Below are 19,134 nucleotides of genomic sequence, written 5' to 3' on the forward strand. Positions count from 1 at the left end.
GAAGTCACACTGATGCTGCGCAATTGCACTTGCAGCTGCCGGCTCTCTCACTTCATACTGGACCAGTTTCAAAAATTGTTGTCCCCATTCGAACAAAAAGCATGGGAAAATAGGATCCAGGTTGAAACACAGCAAATTTCCACAAAAAATAAATAATTCTAACGTGGAAAAAAAACCCTGCAGCCCTCTGTGCTTCTTTACTCTCTGAATTCAGGCACTGTGGAGCAGTGCCTTGAAGGCATCATTTCCCACTGACCCCTGGGGAGGCGACCTGGACATTCAAGAATGGCTCTGGCCTTTTAAGAAACACACTTATGTTACCTGCCACTTCTTCCACGTCTCTTTCACCACCAACCACCTCAAGCCAACCATCTCAGTCCTTCTGGGATTCTCTATTTCCCCTCTTTCTTTCTTTCTCTCTTCCCCCATATTTTTTTTTAATCAATTGTCAGTCTAATGTCTTTTCTCTCTGAAAAACCACCTGGTACCCATAACATTAAAAGGCTGCTTGAGGAAGACCAAGTGTGCCAGCTGTTCCAGATACTGCAGTATATGCTCCAAGCTGTGGAGAACAGCACCACATTGGAGTACACACACCCACGCTTAAGAGCACATATGCATAGACGCACACACACACACACACACACAGACACACACACACACACACACAAGCACAGGTGTCGTCATATTGATACACCCAGCAGATCGAATGCTGTCTGCGATCAGGCCTGTCAGAGGAGGGGCTGCTGCAGTCTGGACCGTTTCTCTCAGCTTGGTAACAGTGCACAATTTAATTTTGTATCACCCCCGGTGTGCAAACAAGCCTTCTATCCAGCCAAATAACAAACAGAGTTGTATTTTCCAGTTCAGGGAAATCTTGTTCAATTTGAATAAAAGGCACTACTACTTGGAAAATAACTGAAGGAGGTTAACCAAAAATAACCGTTTTAAATCCTGGTTGGTGTGGGTTTTTTTCTATTTTATTTTCTATGTTGTTGCTAGATGGGTTACGGTCGGTCACTCACTTGCATGTTTGTCTGCCAGGGCGATGAGTGTGCCGGAGATGTCCCTGCGCCGGTAAAAACACACCACTTTGGCCTCCACGTTCCCATTGGCTGTCTGCAAACCAAGAGACAATCGGCGTTACCACGGCAACAAGTGGTGCCGCACACAAAGCACCCACACACACGCACGCACGCACACACACACACACACACACAAAACATAGATGAGTCGAGTTCTTAACTATGGCTGCAAACACAGTGTGAGACCACAGCAATTCTCTAAAATCACAATAAGTGTTGCAGTTCTCAGGACAGTGTGGTGTGTTGGGGGTTGTCTAAGCAGTACTGGGATTCGTTTCTTCCCAGTAATACGACATTGTTATGTTCATATCACATTTGTTTGTTAATTTAAGAGCTGCGTGACGATGTTCCAATCGAACGCCACCTGGAAAAAGAAAACCTAAAAAAGCAATGAGGCTTATTCAGAAATTGATTTGTAGCCTTTTTACTCAACACAAAATAAAGAGGAATAATAGAGTATAAATCACAATACTGATACACTGTGACTCTTTAAAGTGTTATATATCATATTTGTATCTTATTATAGGCCGAGCATATTGGATTAGGATCCCCCTGATGAATCCTACTAGTGAAATGTAATGCGAGTGGAAGACGAATGGAGACAGCCAACATGTCATAATTCTTTGCATTCGGCAGACACTTTCACGCCGCATACTTTATGCTTTTTCCAATCAGAAAATAATTAAAATCCAATTTCCCACATTTCCGTGTTTGGCAAACACGGCAGTAAAAAAATAAAACATAATTTCCTCATTTATGATTGTTTCTGATAGCAAACTAAAACACTTTTTATAAATTAGGGAAGCTTTAAATGAAACACGCAAGTGAAGTTTAGTTTAGATTTTGCACTTTTGTTGCATGCAGTGGTGGGAAAAGTATACAGATTCTTCACTTTAGTAAAAGTACTCATTCAACAGAGGTAAAAAAAAGAAAAAAAACTCCACTAGAAGTAAAACTCCTGCATTCAAAACCATACTTAATTATAATCAGTAAAATGTACTTCGGCAATAAGTTAAAGTACTCATTGTGCAGTAAAGTGTCCCATGTCGGTGTTTTACTATTTATATAGAAGGGGTTTTGATTAATATACTGCAGCATTAAAGTGTATGCTGCAGCAAATATCCTGGGACATTTAGGCAGCAAAGCTAAAAACTGTAGTTACAACGTTGACAGAGGAAACAGAATTAAAGTTTTAGATTCTGAAGCAATTGATGAAGTTACGATGCCGTTTCTTCGTGTGATAACATGTACCGCATCTCGCTTCATCAAGCGAGTGCCTGACCAGACCTAAAATGAACACAGACAGACATTTGCTATAACACAATGTCGGTCTGACACTAGCACTGGCAGTTGCACTGTCTAAGAAAGTGCCCACATGGGTTTTTCTGGTGAAATATGATGTGAAAAATCATAATCTGAAAATTAACTAAAGCTGTGACATGAATTTAGTGTCGTAAAAAGTACAATGTTTTAGAAATAAAAAGGGAAACACTCAAGTAAAGCACTTTAAATGTGTACTTAAGAACAGTAGTAAATATACTAAAGTTACACCACTGGATGCATGTCACACTGACATGTTTGGCAAAGCTAAAATTGTAAATTTACTTGGACTACAGGCCATGTGAGGCTGAACATAAGGAGGATAAACTGACTTAGGCAAACAGATTTACAGTCAGTTTTAAGTGCAGTGTAAAAATGCACAAAATTACTTCTTGCAATTAATGTTGGTCTGCTGTTCTTGCACTAAAAAAAAGAAATCACAGTAAGTGGTTATTTTTTTATTCGCTTCAAACCTTTTGTATTCCTATTTATACTGTTATACATGCACTTGAGCATGAAATATGTTAAGTTACTGCACTGTAAACATATTTAAAATTGCAGTTTCTTCATATCTGATGAAGTGCACAGTCCTATATGTGGCCCTGTGGTAGTGTCGATGAAAAATTGTGGCTTCCTTAGTACTTGGCTGATTTGATTACATTGTTGGGAAATTCAATTTCTTTCAGTTATTGTTTGACATTTCAGTAAAATCACAGAGCAATAGGGGAGTAAAGCAAAATTAAGAATATGATTGCCTTTCATTATACATCCATAAATACAGCATATATATAATCTTCAGCTCAATAAAAGCTGAAAATAACTGGCGAGGGCAAACAGAGACGCAGGCAGAATGAAGCATATGTGTACAAAAAACAAAGAAAAGGTCAAAGTCATATCTGGTATGATCACAGACATGCATGAAGGTGTAGTTTAAACATGTCAGTCAAGCAGCAAAGTTAATGTCTTTTTCACCAGCTTTTTTGATTTTAGCCAATGTCCCTTGTTTTTGTATGATTAGATGTTTTGTCACTTAACTGAAAAATAACCAGTAGCTATTTCTGAAAATAAATAATTTTGGTCAGTTGTTTAAGGCAATTTTCCCTGGTTCCAGCCTCTCCATTGTGAGGATTTTCTGCTTGTCTTATATGATAATAAGCTTATTAGGTTTTGTCTTAAAGTGCTGGTTGGACAAAAGGCAATCTGGCACATGTTTTATTATTTTTTCCATTTTATGGACCAAGACAGTAACAGAGCAAAGAATCAGCAGGGTACTCCACAATTAAAGAATCCTTAATTGCAGTCCTGGATTCTTTAACCTTTAAATAAAGTAATTTGTACATATTGTCTTCTTAAATGTGAGGCACTAAGTAAAAAGAGATTGCCTTGTATGTTGCTGTTGTACTGGCATTATGCACAAAAAGCCTTCAGGTTCAGTCAGTTCAGCCAAAGTCTCGATGTTCTGTGTTTTTCAATAATGTTGAGCAGCTGGCGGTTGTCAAAGACTTTTCCCTACATTGTTCTATACTTTCTAAATGTGTATCTCAAGCCTTATGGAAGAGAAACCCAGAGATCCCCGAGGAGCACAGAGACTGACAGTGACAGGCAGAATAGAGGGTTCACTCTGAGCTCTGTGTCAATCACATTAAACAGCCTCCATATTATCCAGCACAGGCCTGGGACAGGGGACAGACAGCGGGCACCTGTAACTAGTCCTCAGAGACAGGCCTCTTTTTCTGCTCCTCCGACTGAACAATGTACGAGATGGCAGGCTGGGATTTCACAGATTTGCCAGACAGCATCCAGAGCAGCATCAGCATCATATTGGTGACATTTCAATAAAACAGTGTTTGTACTGCTTTCAGTGGAATAGAGATATGTTCTACTATTTGATACATTTCCTATATTTAAAATGGTATATTGCAATGTCATTATCCACATTAATTACTGTTATTATGATGTTATTGGCGATTATCAGCACTGTCTGGTCATCAGTGAGGACTCTCTCACAAAATATTGGCTGTTAAATAATTTTGTTTTTTAATTTAATCCGAATCCTGATGTGCTGAATATTAATGACGGTGTCTCACAAAATATCCAATTTTCCATATGATAATCAGAGCTTTTATTTCAATGCTTCTGCTATATTCATTCAGCGGCGCAGCTCCTACCATTTTACAGGATCAACAGCTGAGATACACGGGGCGTGATGCAACTAATAATCAAGAATTATTAACAGCTCTAAAAAGGCCTAGTCGACACGTACGCAGGTATTTGTTTATGCAAGTCCTGTCCACACAAGCACCGTTTTAAAAAGTCGAAATCAAAATATATTAGCACAATTGAACCACTGTTAAGAGCATGCCAAACAAACACTAACACATTAGCAGTGGGGTCTGTTTCATGTGACTGTTGAAGTATGTGGCAGTGACCTCTGTTGTGCATTCCGACACCTCTGTTCCTCAATATAGTGGAAGAGAAACTGTCCACTTATAGTGAGTGTAAACATGTAAAACGTCCCTTTCGCAAGGTTAGTACAGCATTTTTTTGCCATGTTCACTATTGCACAAAACATCGCCTCATCTGTGACGCCTCACAGGGAAGAAAAATAAACAGTCAAGTTTCCCTTTTCTATATGTTAACACTGGAAACAGTTTCTAAACATCTTTACCCTGCAAGTACAACAAAGTAACTCTTCAGTGCCCTAAAATGCAGTTTGCATGTGGAAAAAGGGCTAATATCTTTGTGCACGTGGAGTAGGCTTAAGAGTATTATGCAGTATTGATATTTTCCCTAACCGCCCTAATAAAAAGCAACCTTTCTATTGAACAGGCCAGGGTGTAAAGTATAAAGCATTTGCCAATTATCACAAAAGATCCAAAATTCAGCTTTATGAGAACCCAAAAAGGCCACTCTTCAAACTAGTTTAAATTGATGTTTTTTATTGATCATGTTTTATTTTTTTATGCTTTAGGGATGCAGTCAAGAATACAAAGGTAGTTTGATATGGTTAATAATAATACTGATCTGATCTGTTCAATCTCTGGCAGGGCAGACTGAAGAAGAGTGGAGTTCTAAGCCATGTCACTCACCTTGTTCAACTCCTCTATCCTCCTGATCAGCAGTGGGTTACTGGACGAGTTCTCAAAATAAACATAATCTGCAGAAGAAAGAGGGAGAAGGAGGGAGTGGGGGGAATGGAAAGAGAAAAGGAAAGAGCAAAGAGAAAACGTCAGTCAGCATTTCGAGGTCATCCAAACGTTCAGGGTGATTTCCACTTGGACTACACTATGACAGCTTAATTTGTCAACAGGAAAGTGCAACACAGACATCCACCAAATGTTCGGTTCAGCTCAACTGGGTTCATTTCATACACAGGAGATCCAGTTGTAGTTGGGAGGTCTGACTGAATGAGACGTTGACACAGCGTCACACAATAAATCTGGCTCTCCAAAGCGCTCCATTCAGTCTGCAGCCTCGTATTTCCTCATGCTTTCTTTGTCTTGTTGCTCCGTTCATTCCCCCCCATGTGTTGTTGTTTGCATGCACAGTGTGTCTGCATTTGTGTGGGTGTGTATGAGAGACTGCACAAGCTGTACCACGCATGTGTGACTTTACTATGCATTCAAGTGTGTGCGTGTGTGTGTGTGTGTGTGTGTGTGTGTGTGTGTGTGTGTGGCTCCTGGCACCGCTCCAGGCCCATTGGAGGCTTAGCTCTCACCAGGATGTCCCCACAGGCCCCAGTCTTGGTAGGGTGCCTGGTCTTAGCCCTGCATGTGTCTTGGCTGAGTGCTGTCAGATTATACCCCACACTTGGTATGGCTGCCTGGAGCTGGAGCTATCCTCCCTTCACCCTGAACCTCACCCACCCATCCCCCACGCTCCCCCGGGCCCCCGTCTTCTTGACCGACTAGGCCAGAGATCGCCCGAAAAAATTCCACCAGCATAACCGCGATACACTATGCTTTTATTTCCTGCACCTCCTCCGACCAGCACTAAGTGGTTTAGGCATGCACGCATCATGTCACACACCCGGGATCTGCACCGACATCCAGATCTATCACGACCAAACATCCAGATCTATCACGACCACCAGAGTTTAAGGGAAAACCCACCTAGGAGCACTGTTAAAACAACCATCTGTAACGTTTCTTAGTATTTTGGACCATTTTGCTGTTTGTTTGTTTTTCATTTTGGCACTGATAACTCGAGAATATAGACACTATAACATGCTCAAATAAAAATATAGAGCCAGAACGATGTGTAGTTCAGCCAATTCATGAATGGACAGAAAATGAGTTGAGAAGAACAAACGGCATTCAAGCATTCTCCGTTTCCGGCTTCTCAAATGTAAAAAAACAAACAAAAGATTTTCTTGTTAATATTATCATAAATAGAATATATTTTGTAGCATTTAAGTCTGGTATCAATGTAGAGTTAGGTTGCAACTATTTATTGTTTTCATTATTGAATAATCTGCAGATTACTTTCTTGGTTAATCAACACATTTTTGACTGAAATGTCAGAAAGCAGCAAAAAAAAACATTAGAATTTCCCAGAGCCAAAGGTCACATCTTCAAATGTCTTTTTTTGGTCCAAAATTCTAAAATATAAAACAGAGACAAACAACGCAACCTAATATTGAGAGAAATCTGATTGGTGTAGAGAATGGTTTGCATCAAAGTTTAAAACCAAGAGAAACAATTAATAGATAATTAATCTGGCTAATTTTATGTTGATAGATTCATTTTTTGATTTGTTTCAGCCTCTAGTCTGAAGTTGGGTCTCAGGATGTTTTTTATGTTAATTACCGCACTGTTCTTCTCTATATAAAGCCCATTTTTTGTTTTACACCTTTTATGCACAAATGTATGGAAATATTATACTTCTACCTTATAACATTTTGCAAAAAAAGGACCTTTTCGCAGAGCTGTTATTACAATTTCACCAAAAAAGAAGATTAAAAAGCAAATGTAGATTATTGCGTGTTTCTATCACATTTCCAAACAGTAAAAATTACAGAAGAATTTTAATATTTTCAAAACAGCTGACTTTCAATATAAACAACAGTATAACCGCAGTATGAAGAATCCACCGTTTTGTTTTTGTAACTGCAACCAGCAGCTCTGCAGCTCACTCTGTCGGCTGGTTGGTCAGTTGCTCCACAAAAATTTCCCAACCTCTTTGGCGGCCAGTATTCGCTCAGTATTCGAGGCTGGAATTTGGGATGTGCATGTGTGGTTGCAGCGATTGTGAATATTCCCCATCTCAACGCAGTTTGGACTTCGTTTTAGACTCACCTGCAAAATCGCTCAGACTTGTCTGAAGACTAGAGCTCTGGCTTTGGACTGTTAGTCAGACAAAACAAGCAATTTGAAGACATCGCCTTGAGCGCTGGAAAACTTATGATGGGCATTTTTCTTAATATTTCCTGGCAATTTATAGACTACAGAGTACAGTGTGAGTTTGATAGGCGAATTATCTTACATCTGAACTATAAATAGTAGACATTATGTCTGCTGACATCAACATTTTGCACCCAAGTTTAACTGTCAAACGCTGACAAATCTCAGAGAGATTAGAGGCAGATACACTAATCTTTCCACCGCATTTATCTCCAACAGACTACAATGAAAAGCAGCCACTGTTTCTGAATACGGTTCACACCTTTGACTTGAAAACCTTTTGCTCCACTCTCCCTATTGGTATTCCTCTCTCCACCCACACTTACACAGCTGAACAGAACAGATTCACACCCTGTCTTTGGAAGAAATCACAAACGTAATTTAACGTTAAGTAAAGTAGCTTAACGCTGGTGGTTGGTAGGTTAAATTAAGTGAATTTAATGAGATAATTCCTCATGTGATTATTTGTGTAAAGATGGAAGAAACTAACACTTCCTCTCATGGGTTAACCAAAGCAGCAGCAGTAGTTCAGAAAGCATGTAGAGTGTAATTTCTATAACAGCTTCTTCTGGCAAACCACATACTCTCTACTCAACATCGCTACGAGACGAGGAGAGATCGTCACATCACGCCTGTCTACTCTTCACCCTGAAACAGCTTGTTACTAGACTCCGCTGCCACTGTGACATCTTCGTCCTGCTGCTGAATATCAAACAGGCCAACTTGAAATTGAGCGGCGCTGAGACAGAAAATGAAGACAAGATATCAGACTTGCTCGTTTTCTAACACACAGGGGAGAGGCGGCGGGCCCGGAGGTCAGAGGTTACAGAGACCTGCTTGTGACTAGTTGTGATCATCAGACCGGCTGTGAAACTGTGGACTGGGAAGGTTGTGGACTTCATTGCCTTTAGTGAGGAACCACAGCCGATTCATCAATACAAGTCTAACACATGAAGCTGCTCATATTATCTTTGATTATATGGTTAGATTATGATTATTTAACATTTTCTAACTTTTAAGAGTAAGGGATCAACAGAGGACTTAAACTATGAATGACGATTAAACACAAAAAACAATTGTAAAGCAGGTTACACAACAGACAGGTATTGCTCTGCTCGCTGTCATATGCAAACAACAAAAAAGGAACAAAACTATCAGATTATCCCAAGAAAAAAAATTTGAAGAGTTCAGCTCACGACAACTTATTAAGTTCTTTTGCTTTCTCATTTAGGGTCAGGGTTTACTCTGCATCTGTTGAGAGATGCCAGGAGACTAACAAATATGATGGCAGGATTGTTTCATTTAAATATTAAAGGATTTTATGATTATGTTGAAAATCAAGCATTTTTTCAAGGAGCATATTCAAATTCAAGCATAGTCCTAAACTTGAATAATAAAGGAAGCATTTTTCCCTTTGGAAGACTGTCTTTTACAAGCCCTGCATTTTATAATTTGGGCTGTCAGCATTTACTTTGGGACAGTTTAAAACTTGTATTTTGGGATGTTTTTTGGACCATGGGGGAAAATGTTAAGTTAGAACTCTGCCTGTTAAATAAAACTTGATAAGCTCTGAACTTAATTCCTGCTCACTAACAGTGAAAAATACAGTGCTGCTCTCCCACATGAAAATTAGGGTTTAGTGCTAATAAAATGTGAAATTCCCCTCAGTTTAAGGTGGAAATGTGGGGAAATCACCCAGAGAACAAGCTGATGTCTTTCAGCTGCTTATTTTGTCCAACAAATATACCTAAAATATACAAATATATGAAACAGAGAAAAAGCAGGAAATCATGATTTCAAGCCTTATGATTTTAGCACTAATTTAAACGTTTATACTATAACTACACAAACTATTAATAACCACAAATGTTTCTGTAAAGATCATATGCATCCTGTGATTATATACAAAATGAACAGCAGCAACTGTTTTCTGTATGAATGTATAGAATGTTTGTATTACCATTCACTTGCCTGGGGACTGGAGATAAAAATCAGCTGTTCACTATATGACTATACGTTTATTATGTGTGGTCCCTGTCAAATAAATATAAAGATAATTAAGGTATGCCTACTGAAAGAGAAAATGTTTCCTGGACACATAAAAGGTAAATAAAACTGTCAATGATCAAAAGAACTCTGCTCAAAAGGCAGTTTCACGCTCAAAAAATAAATATATATATATATATATTTTTTTTTTTTTCAAAAAAAGGACTGGTCTCATGACAAACCACCACAGAGAGAAAACTTTTTTTTGCGGCCTTCTAACGTTCTCTAGCTCTGTGGGACCAATTAATCGAAAGCCAAAATGCGTCATGACCGTTTCAAACTGAAGCAGAACCACATGTCAAACATTCAGTTTTTGGTGTGGGGTTGGGTGTGATTCGTGGGACGGAAGCACGTCTACCAGTATATTTAGTGTCAATGTGAAGGTGGGATATTGGGCACAGCTCGCCGTCTCCTTTTTTCCTGGCTCGGAAGTTTAAGTTACCAAAAATGGAATGACTTTTAAGTTCATCCCGTGTCCCTTTCTTGCCGCCTCCGGCAAGAAAAAAAACAAATCAGAGAAGAAAACGGTTAAGTGACAGTCAAGAGTGGGCTGTTTGAGTGTTGGAGTTTCCACCATGTGAGGAGCTGAAGCCTGGTAGAGAGCGAGCTGGAGAGGAACTCAAAATGAGAGCAGAGAGAGAGGGAGAGACAGACAGAGAGAGAGGGAGAGAGAGAGAGAGAGAGAGGGCCTGTAGGCACTGAGCAGCGTCACTCAGTCTCTCCGTTTTCCCATCAGCCCTCCCGCCGCCTCAATCCTCTCCATCCCCCGCTCCCAGCGTCAGCCAATCCGTAAGCTCCGGCGCCTGTGATGTCACGGTGCAGTCGAATTTTGTGCGAGCCAATCAAGTCATGTTACCGAGCCCCAAAAGAGAGAGTCTGCTGGGCTGATTCAAACCAGGCCAGAGAGAGACAGACAGTCAGAGAGACGCAATGATGAGAGGGAAAACACCAGATAACTGATGGAGAGAGAGAAGTACACAGCTTAGCACAAATGTTAAGTGGGCGAATGAGTTAGCAACACTGTTAAAAGCTGAGCAAAAGTCTCACATGAGACAGTGAAAAAGGGATAATAACTGACACTTAAGTAGAAGTCTAATTGGGAAAAACATTCGATCATCACTCGCGGAATACCATCCACACTTGCATGTTGTCAGTAATCTTAAATATTTTATACATCGGTCAGTTTGTCATGATGTTATCTGGCTTGTTAATTTCAGCCAAAGTGTTGTATCTGAGAATTATTGAAGTCAAAGTGGGTGCTTTCCATAAACTGGCCGTCATAATTCCAGTGTGCCACCTGTGCCTACTTGAGAAAACAAAGTGCCACATGTGCTAAATGCAAGACAGACAGTGAAGGCTGTAAAAACATCTTTGCATAGTTGGGCATCGGAATTGAAGCAGGATTGTACTGTCCTGTCTATGCCGACACTTGCAAGTGGTCGAAAGATACACTGAAAGACTGTTAGATGGTTGTTTAACAAGGTAGAAAGCTTCTCAAATCTAATACGTCCGTTTTTCTACCACACCTTAGTGCAGTCAACTGGCAGTCCAAAGACTCCCATTTGACCTGCAGAAAAGTGAACTCAGAAAATCACAATCCTCTACGCTGAAGTGACAATAACATGCTGTGTTTATGTGGCACATGGACACTGGCGAGAGATTTGCCCACGTTAATTAATAAAAATTCTGTGCAGTGACGATACAAATACAAATTTCATACAGCCGATGTGGACCTGCTGATGTGCCTTCAACCTGCGTTGGACCAGTTTGATCATGGATCACACCTTAAAGTTTATTAAAAAATTGGAGCGCTCTGAGAATATAAAGACAGTATGGCTTAAAGTTGCCTTATATTTCCTGCCAATCAGCACTGCATTCCGCATTTACATTTTGAACCATGAGTGCTCAGTGAATTGCCTGGTTTGAGAGTAAGGAGCCTGTTCACACTGATATAGGCTCTTAGAAATAACACTTTTATAAGAAAATAGAAGTATTCAACAATAATTGCCTAATTATGCCTGATTTTGTCCAGGCCTAACAGTGTCAGCTGGTCAGGACCCCCCTTAAGGTTTGCGAGATAAAACTAAGGGTTTGATTAACAAAACATGTGTGCAACTGCAACACACAATTATTTAAATTTATGGAGAATGGAGGAATACTGCAGAGTTTTATCCCTTCAGGACTTTAAAAAACTGTTAAACTGAAACAATTTGATAAGGGAACATCACTCTGTGCTTTAATTGTGGACATATGCAGAGTGTGACGACAGGCTCCGAGTACCACTGCTTGGTTATCAAGAGTTACAAGCCCAAAAGGATCCTAAAGCAGAAGTTACAGCACCGACCTCACTATCTGCCAACATTTGGTGATAGAGGATCAAGACTGTTCCTGCCCCGGCACTCCGTTTTAAGCAACTGTTCTCCACCCTTGCTGCCATGCAACGTAGGCCTACAGCGTGCCAGCAGCAAAGCCTAATGGGAGTTCACCAGTTCTAGCAGGCATAGACATAAACTGGAGGCTTCAGAAGCAGAGTCGGAACAACTCACAAAAGCATTAGAAATGCGTTTTTTTCCCCCATTTTATAGCTGAGTTTTGTTGCAAACTTTTTGGTTTGCATTATGTTGGTGACAATGTAGGGTTGTACTATACTAAAGAAATTATTAGTCAACTAACACTCAGACTATTTTGTCGACTAATCGATTAGTTAATTTAATTGACAGATCCGTAAAACTGGTCTGAGTTTCTCCACAAAGAATCATGCAAAAGTACCACTTAACATGTACTGTGTTCACCAGAGATGTAATCACAAGTTTCCTGGAAATAATAGTGATTATGCATGAAAGAAAGCTTAAAAACAACAACAACTAATAGACTAAAGAAACCATGGTCAAAAAAACAATTAATCCACTAAGAGGATCCAGCGGTTTTTTAACTGTGTGCAAACGTGTTTGTCGAAATGAGAAGGCAAAAGGCGACAAATAATCTCTAGACCAATAAATTCAAGATATATTTATGTGCAATTACTGACAATTGTCTAGTGAGACAGGAATTCTGTGACTTGGAACAGTCAGGACAGTCTTGGAAATAATTAATTAAAAAAATAATAAAATAAAAAACACTAAAGAAATCTTACAACTACGACCAAAACTACAGATTTGTCGACTTATTGACTAAGAGATGGCAGCCTGAGACACTCGTTTTCACAAAAACCTAGACAAATGAAGCCAAACTTCTCAGATGCATCTACAGTCATGGAAAAAATATTAGACCACCCTTGTTTTCATCAATTTCTTGTTCATTTATTAAAATGGTACAACGAAAGGTACATTTGTTTGGACAAATGTATTGAGAACAACAAAAATAGCTCATAAGACTTTAATTTAAGAACTGATATCTAGACATTTTCCATGGTTTTCTTGATAATGATTTTGGTTAATCAAGAAAACCATGGAAAATGGCTAAATATCAGCTCTTAAATTAAACTCTTACGAGCTATTTTTTGTTGTTATCATTGTATTTGTCCAAACAAATGTACCTTTAGTTGTACCAGGCATTAAAATTAACAAGAAATTGAAGAAAAAGGGTAATAATAATTATTTCCATGACTGTATGATTAAAATCATCTTGATACAATCAGCTGTACGGAAGCTAAAAAAAATATACGATATTAAACTATAAAATTCAAATTCAAAATTCAGTCAATTGTGATCAATGAAGAAGAATCAAGACTTGACTAAATCGACTTATGGACACAATTCATTTGGAATAAAAACATACATACACAGCTCCATGTGTCTACAGGACAGTATGTTCTATATGACAGTAATGAAAGAGGGCTAGGAAGGGGAGATGGAGAAGCAGGAAGCAGAGAATGTGAACATCCGCCCCCGTTGGTCCATGCGCACATACCCCCACACCCCACCCGATGCTTACTCACACACACACACACACACACACACTCCCACTGAGAGGCGTGTCTGCTGTCGTGAGCAGCAACCGTGCAAGAGATTATGGCTCAGACTGCTTTAGTTTAGATGGAGGTTTCTACCATGATGGCTGGTAGTTTAATCTTCTGAATCAATCTCACACTTAATTTTCACACTTTGATATCACTCTCACACTACTTTCATATAAAAGATAAATGTCTTTTACTCAGTGCTCTGCGACTCTCTGCTGACCTTGGAGGTAATCCACATTGAACACCATTTATTTAAAACATAAAAGACACCTTTTCATATACGCCAGCGTTAATATTTTTAGTGATGTTAAAAGCAGAGAGAGATTTTTTTTTTTATTCAACAGTGGAAGCAACTTCATTCCCATGATGCATCTGTGTTGCCCTTGTGCTGCAGCCACCACTGCAGCTTGTTCTTATTCAAATGTGATTAATCAGCAGAAGTGTGTGGGTTTTACACAAAACTTTTCTCTAAAAAAAAAAAACTTTTCAGGGCAGTTAAGATGACCAGATCTTGGATTGCAAATAGCTGAAGTGTCTTAAAGACGACAGCGAATACTGTTTACGGTGATGGATGGATGGATGTGCAGTTTGGCCTCTAAAGAAATGTGATGATGGGGATACTTGTCATGCAGCTGTCCAACTGATCATCCTGAATTTGGCAGGATGGTGGCGAGCGAGCCTCAGAACCTCAGAACCTAACTCTGCGAGTACACCCACCAGACCTGAGAGAGAGGCAACTGCCAGCGTGGGAAATTAACACCAGCAACCAGCCAAACAATGTGTGGGCGCTGTCAAAGTTTGTAAGTTAGTCAGTTTGTAGATTAGTAAACATTACAACACCTTTAAGCAGGGTCTGAATCATAACTGGCTGCATGGAGAAAATCCTCACCAGCCAACAGCCAAAATGAAATGTGGGCACTGACAACAAAGTTTGTCACTTTTTTTAGTTTAGTAAACACTACAACACATTTAGCACATTCTGTACAAGAGTTGTCACCCTCCAACAGCCTCGGCACAAGTTTTTATTTAAAGGACAGCTTCACAAATGTCTAATCTGTCTTAAAACAATACCCAGGTGCTCATCTGAAGCTTGAAACAGGTTTTGCTTGCTGTAATCCTTCCTTCTATTCACACTGGCCATTAAAATATCGTCTTCTAATCTACACTCAGAGTTTATTTGTATAGCACCTTTCATAGAGGTAGTCCAGTTCACAGCGAGCACGTGCAGGCCATAAAAACAACAGAAAAGACCAAAAAAACGACCTGTTTAACAATTTGAGACAATGAACGCAAGACGATAAAAATGATGAAAATGTAATACAATAGATTTAATTGCTCTTATTACAGTAAGAGTAGTAAAAACAAAGTGAAATAAAAACTGTATGAAAGAACGAGATAGGATAGCTCGAAAAGATTAAACAATAAAAACGATGGCATAAAATCAAATAGAGCCAATTTAAAAGCTGCAATAACAAAAAATAGTTATGTAAAAACTAGACTAAAAACTAGATAAATATATTAAGAACACTAACTTAAAGTAAATTAAATTGATGAGGGAAAATATGTATGATAATAATAATAACAATAATAATGATAACGATAACGCAACACATCAAATAAAATATTGTTTTGAGTAAAATCATGCAAATAATCTCTATAAACCATTCTTAATCAAAGCCTGGCTGAAAAGGTTTCTTTAAAAAATTTTCCCGCAGTCCTAATACATGAGAAAGTTTATCTGAATCCACTTGTTACACAAAACCAGTGTGCATCTTCTAAAGTTAGTCCTTTAAGCATAAAATTCCCTTATTTTTCTGTTACTGCTCCTCCGCTGCAGGTCAACACAAAAACGCTGTTTGACAAAACACTGTGGTGGGTTTCTACTAAAATGGCTGTAATGCTGGAAGATGATGATTGTCAAAGTCAGGCTGCTTTTAGACAACATAAGCTCTGAAAGAAAAAACCCAGCCCCATCAGTCATTTGAATGGGGGCAGCCTGGAGGTGTAGCAGGGGTGCCAATTAGAGTGAGGCCCTGGCCCTGGGTTTTTGTCCGAGCCTCACCCAATGGTATGTTTCAGTCCACCAACAGTCCAAAAACCCAAACATATTCAATTAATTATAAGGCATCACAACAAAAATGATCACATTTTCACATCTGTTTGGCTTTCCTTTTTTTGACTATTATTTGATTATCAAAATAGTTGCCAATAATTTTTCTATCAATCAACTAATGGAGTAATTGTTTCAGCCCGGGTGTTGAACCTGAACATAATTTGTAAATATTAGTCCGAACCTCATCCACACCCCCGCAAAGAAAAACAAAAAGAAAACACATGGTCAAACACATGGTTGTCAGGCAAAAGAGTTGTCTAGTTTATACTGTTTGCCTTGTTTCCATCATAACAAAAGATAAAGACTGCTCAAGTGCAATATTAGCTTCAGATAAACTTAAAGGGATTTTTGCACAAAATGAGAAGGACTGTGAACTTTGTCCTCCATCACATTGAAAGTGCATTATGAAAATCATTTTTGATGACCATATGAAAACGAGGAATAATTACAGCAAGCATTACCAGTTTCAGTGATCATGTGGACACCTGGCTCTTGTTTGAACTAGTGTCTGACCAATATGAGATTTGCAATATTATTTAAATTCCCTGGTTACTGATCCTGCAGTGGATATAATGACCTTTAGATCTGGAATGAAATTAGACCTTTTTCTGTGTGGATTTGACATGCTTATGACAATGCAAAAGGTACTCGGGAAGCTGCTTTCTTTAACAAATAACTTTCCTAAAGAAGATTTAAGTTTATTATAGATTGTACATACAATGCACTCTGCTGGTGGAACCAAGTGACGAGGACACCATTTCTAAATCACCTCAAGCGTTTGTTTCTGCATATGTTATGTAAAAAGCATTTTTATATTGGTGTATCAGACAGATACAATAATCCCGACAGATATCAACCTAAGGCCAATGGTAGCCGACCCATATATCAGTCTCGCTCTAGTTTTAAAAGAGATTTTTTAAAAAGCATTTAAAGCATTCAAACCAGATCTCAACAAAACTAGATGTTTTCACATTTTCTCACAAGAGTCATTTTTGTGTGAATAACAGTTTTGCAGCCAGTCTTGATAAACTGTAAAAGGTTTGCCTTTCTACCTTGCAGGACAAAGTGCTTTACAATTTGCTTTCATTCACACACACATTCAGTCACTGATGGAGCTGCCATGCAGTGCGCTGGCCAGCCCACTTGGAGTTTAGTGTCTTGCTCAAGGACACTTTGACATGCAGACAGGAGGAGCTGGGGATCGAACCTTGTGATTACAGGAAGACCCACTCTACCTCCTGAGCCACAGCCGCCCCTGCAGGGCTGTAACCAATGGTTATCTTAATTATCAATTAATCTGACGAACATTTGGTCTATAACATGTCAGAAAAAAAGTGAAAAAAGACCATCCTAGTTTCTCAAAATCAGAGATGATGTCTTTAAATGTTATTGTCAATATAAACCTAAACAATAGTTTGTTTATTAGTGGAAATATCCAAGTGTGAGAGGATGAAAACGCAAAAAGCATTTTCTGCCATTTTTGCATGAAAAATTATGTACACGATTAATCGCTTATCAAAATAGTTGGTGATTATTTTTCTGTCAATTCACAAATTGAATCATTGACTAATCGCTGCCCCTGGTGACTCTTGTTTAGACTTTTAAAACTTCTGTGTCTAGTGCACAAACCCTCTCTTCTGTTCCCAGCATTAAGATGATAAGACGTATGATATAGCCTATACTTAGTCACCAACACTTTCCTGTGGATGTGTCGGCGGGAGCACTAGGAAGGAGCGCTGCAGGCGCAGGAAGAGTGGCGTGTGGCCTTCATGATAAAAACAAAGCCATCAGGGCCTACGGAGCAAGCTTTTGTTCACGGTTCAATCACAGGGGAAGTCATTGCTTTTCCAAGATGATCCTGCATTGTCTTACAAAGTGGCGGCCATCTTTCCAAGGGTTCTGCTTTGTTCTGATGTTGGGTTGAATTGGTCTCAGGAGAAACTTCAGTCAATTATCGGGACTATTTTTGGCCTAAATTGTGCTTGTTTTTATCTATATTATTATTGAGACTGTGCAGAAAACAATTGAGTGGTATGTTTATTCCATAATGGGATTTTTCTGCTTTGTGGTTTCATATTAGTTGTGCTTATTACACAATAAAGCCTATTTGTAATGTTTGGATTTTGTCTACCGAGGGCGTATGGTTAATATGATCGCAAAGAAACAATTTTATGGTATCAGTTAGTAAAGCTTTATTTATTCAGGAAATCTAATTGAGAAAAAAATCTCTTTTGCAAGAGAGACCTTAAAATAAATGACATACACAGAAAATGCATTCACAAAAACGCATTAAAACAACCAATAAACACACAGCCAAGATAATTAAAAACAAGCACCAATTTTAGAAATATAAGCCAGTAAAGTCTCTCAGAGGAATGAGCATAAAATGTTTACTGTTTTGCAAGCAAGTTAGTTTTCTCCAGATAAGACATACACGCTGAGCTGTTAGCATCTCAGCGTAAGAGGCAGACAGGGTGAAGAGATGTACTAAATTCAGCCACATTTGGCTGATGAAGTGTTAACTTTGTGCCCTGCTCTGGACATAATCCTGTTCTCACTCAGGTAGGCCTTGTTTCATTTGACTAAATAAGAGCTGTGACGTTCACTACAGGCTATTTTTGATGCAGGTACCATGCTGAAGAGAGTCACGGCATTCCTGTTTCACTGGACAATGGTCAGTGATCGCATGTAAATGTATCTTAGAGCGTAATTAGTCGCTCTCCCTTCCTCCATCTCCCTTTGACATACACGTTCGCATGCAGTTAAAAAAAAATAAAATAAGGCTGCCCTTGGTTGATTTATTAAAGACTTACCAAGACAACTAGTTATGCTCAATGCCTTTTTTATGCCTTTTTTTAACTTTTGCCCAGAAGGCTATGCCATTGTTGGACTGTTGAGTCTTGATTCATAGTATCAACCAATCATTGGTTTTATGCCCTGACAATTTTCATTTACATTTTTAGTTATTCTTTAAAAACATAGGCTACATGGCATCAAGTGTTATATACCATACTGCTACATACCATAATACTATATTAAGAAGAACAAAAACATGAATTTAATATCTGCTTGATGGAAGTCCTGACTGACCAGCTCCCAGCGGATGAAAGGCACTATCCTCTTTATAATTACACCTGCCATCTACTAAAGTATAGAGCTGCCATGGCACAGCTTACTTGTTGTGACAAGTAAGTTAAAGTAAAAAAAAAA

General features: G+C 38.9%; 1 protein-coding gene across 2 annotated transcripts in view; it reads right to left on the reverse strand.

Moving 5' to 3' along the window:
- Positions 1-19,134, reverse strand: part of mta1 (metastasis associated 1) — a 56,899-nt gene that overhangs the window by 36,532 nt on the left and 1,233 nt on the right. For both annotated transcript variants that reach the window (XM_059353289.1, XM_059353288.1), the window contains exons 2-3: positions 5,495-5,562; positions 1,026-1,119 (exon numbers count right to left, since the gene is read on the reverse strand). In XM_059353289.1, the coding sequence (XP_059209272.1) occupies positions 1,026-1,119; positions 5,495-5,562 (162 nt within the window). The remainder of the gene's footprint in view (positions 1-1,025; positions 1,120-5,494; positions 5,563-19,134) is intronic.

The sequence above is a fragment of the Centropristis striata genome, chromosome 16, assembly GCF_030273125.1.
Source record: "Centropristis striata isolate RG_2023a ecotype Rhode Island chromosome 16, C.striata_1.0, whole genome shotgun sequence".
NCBI classification, from domain to species: Eukaryota; Metazoa; Chordata; class Actinopteri; order Perciformes; family Serranidae; genus Centropristis; species Centropristis striata.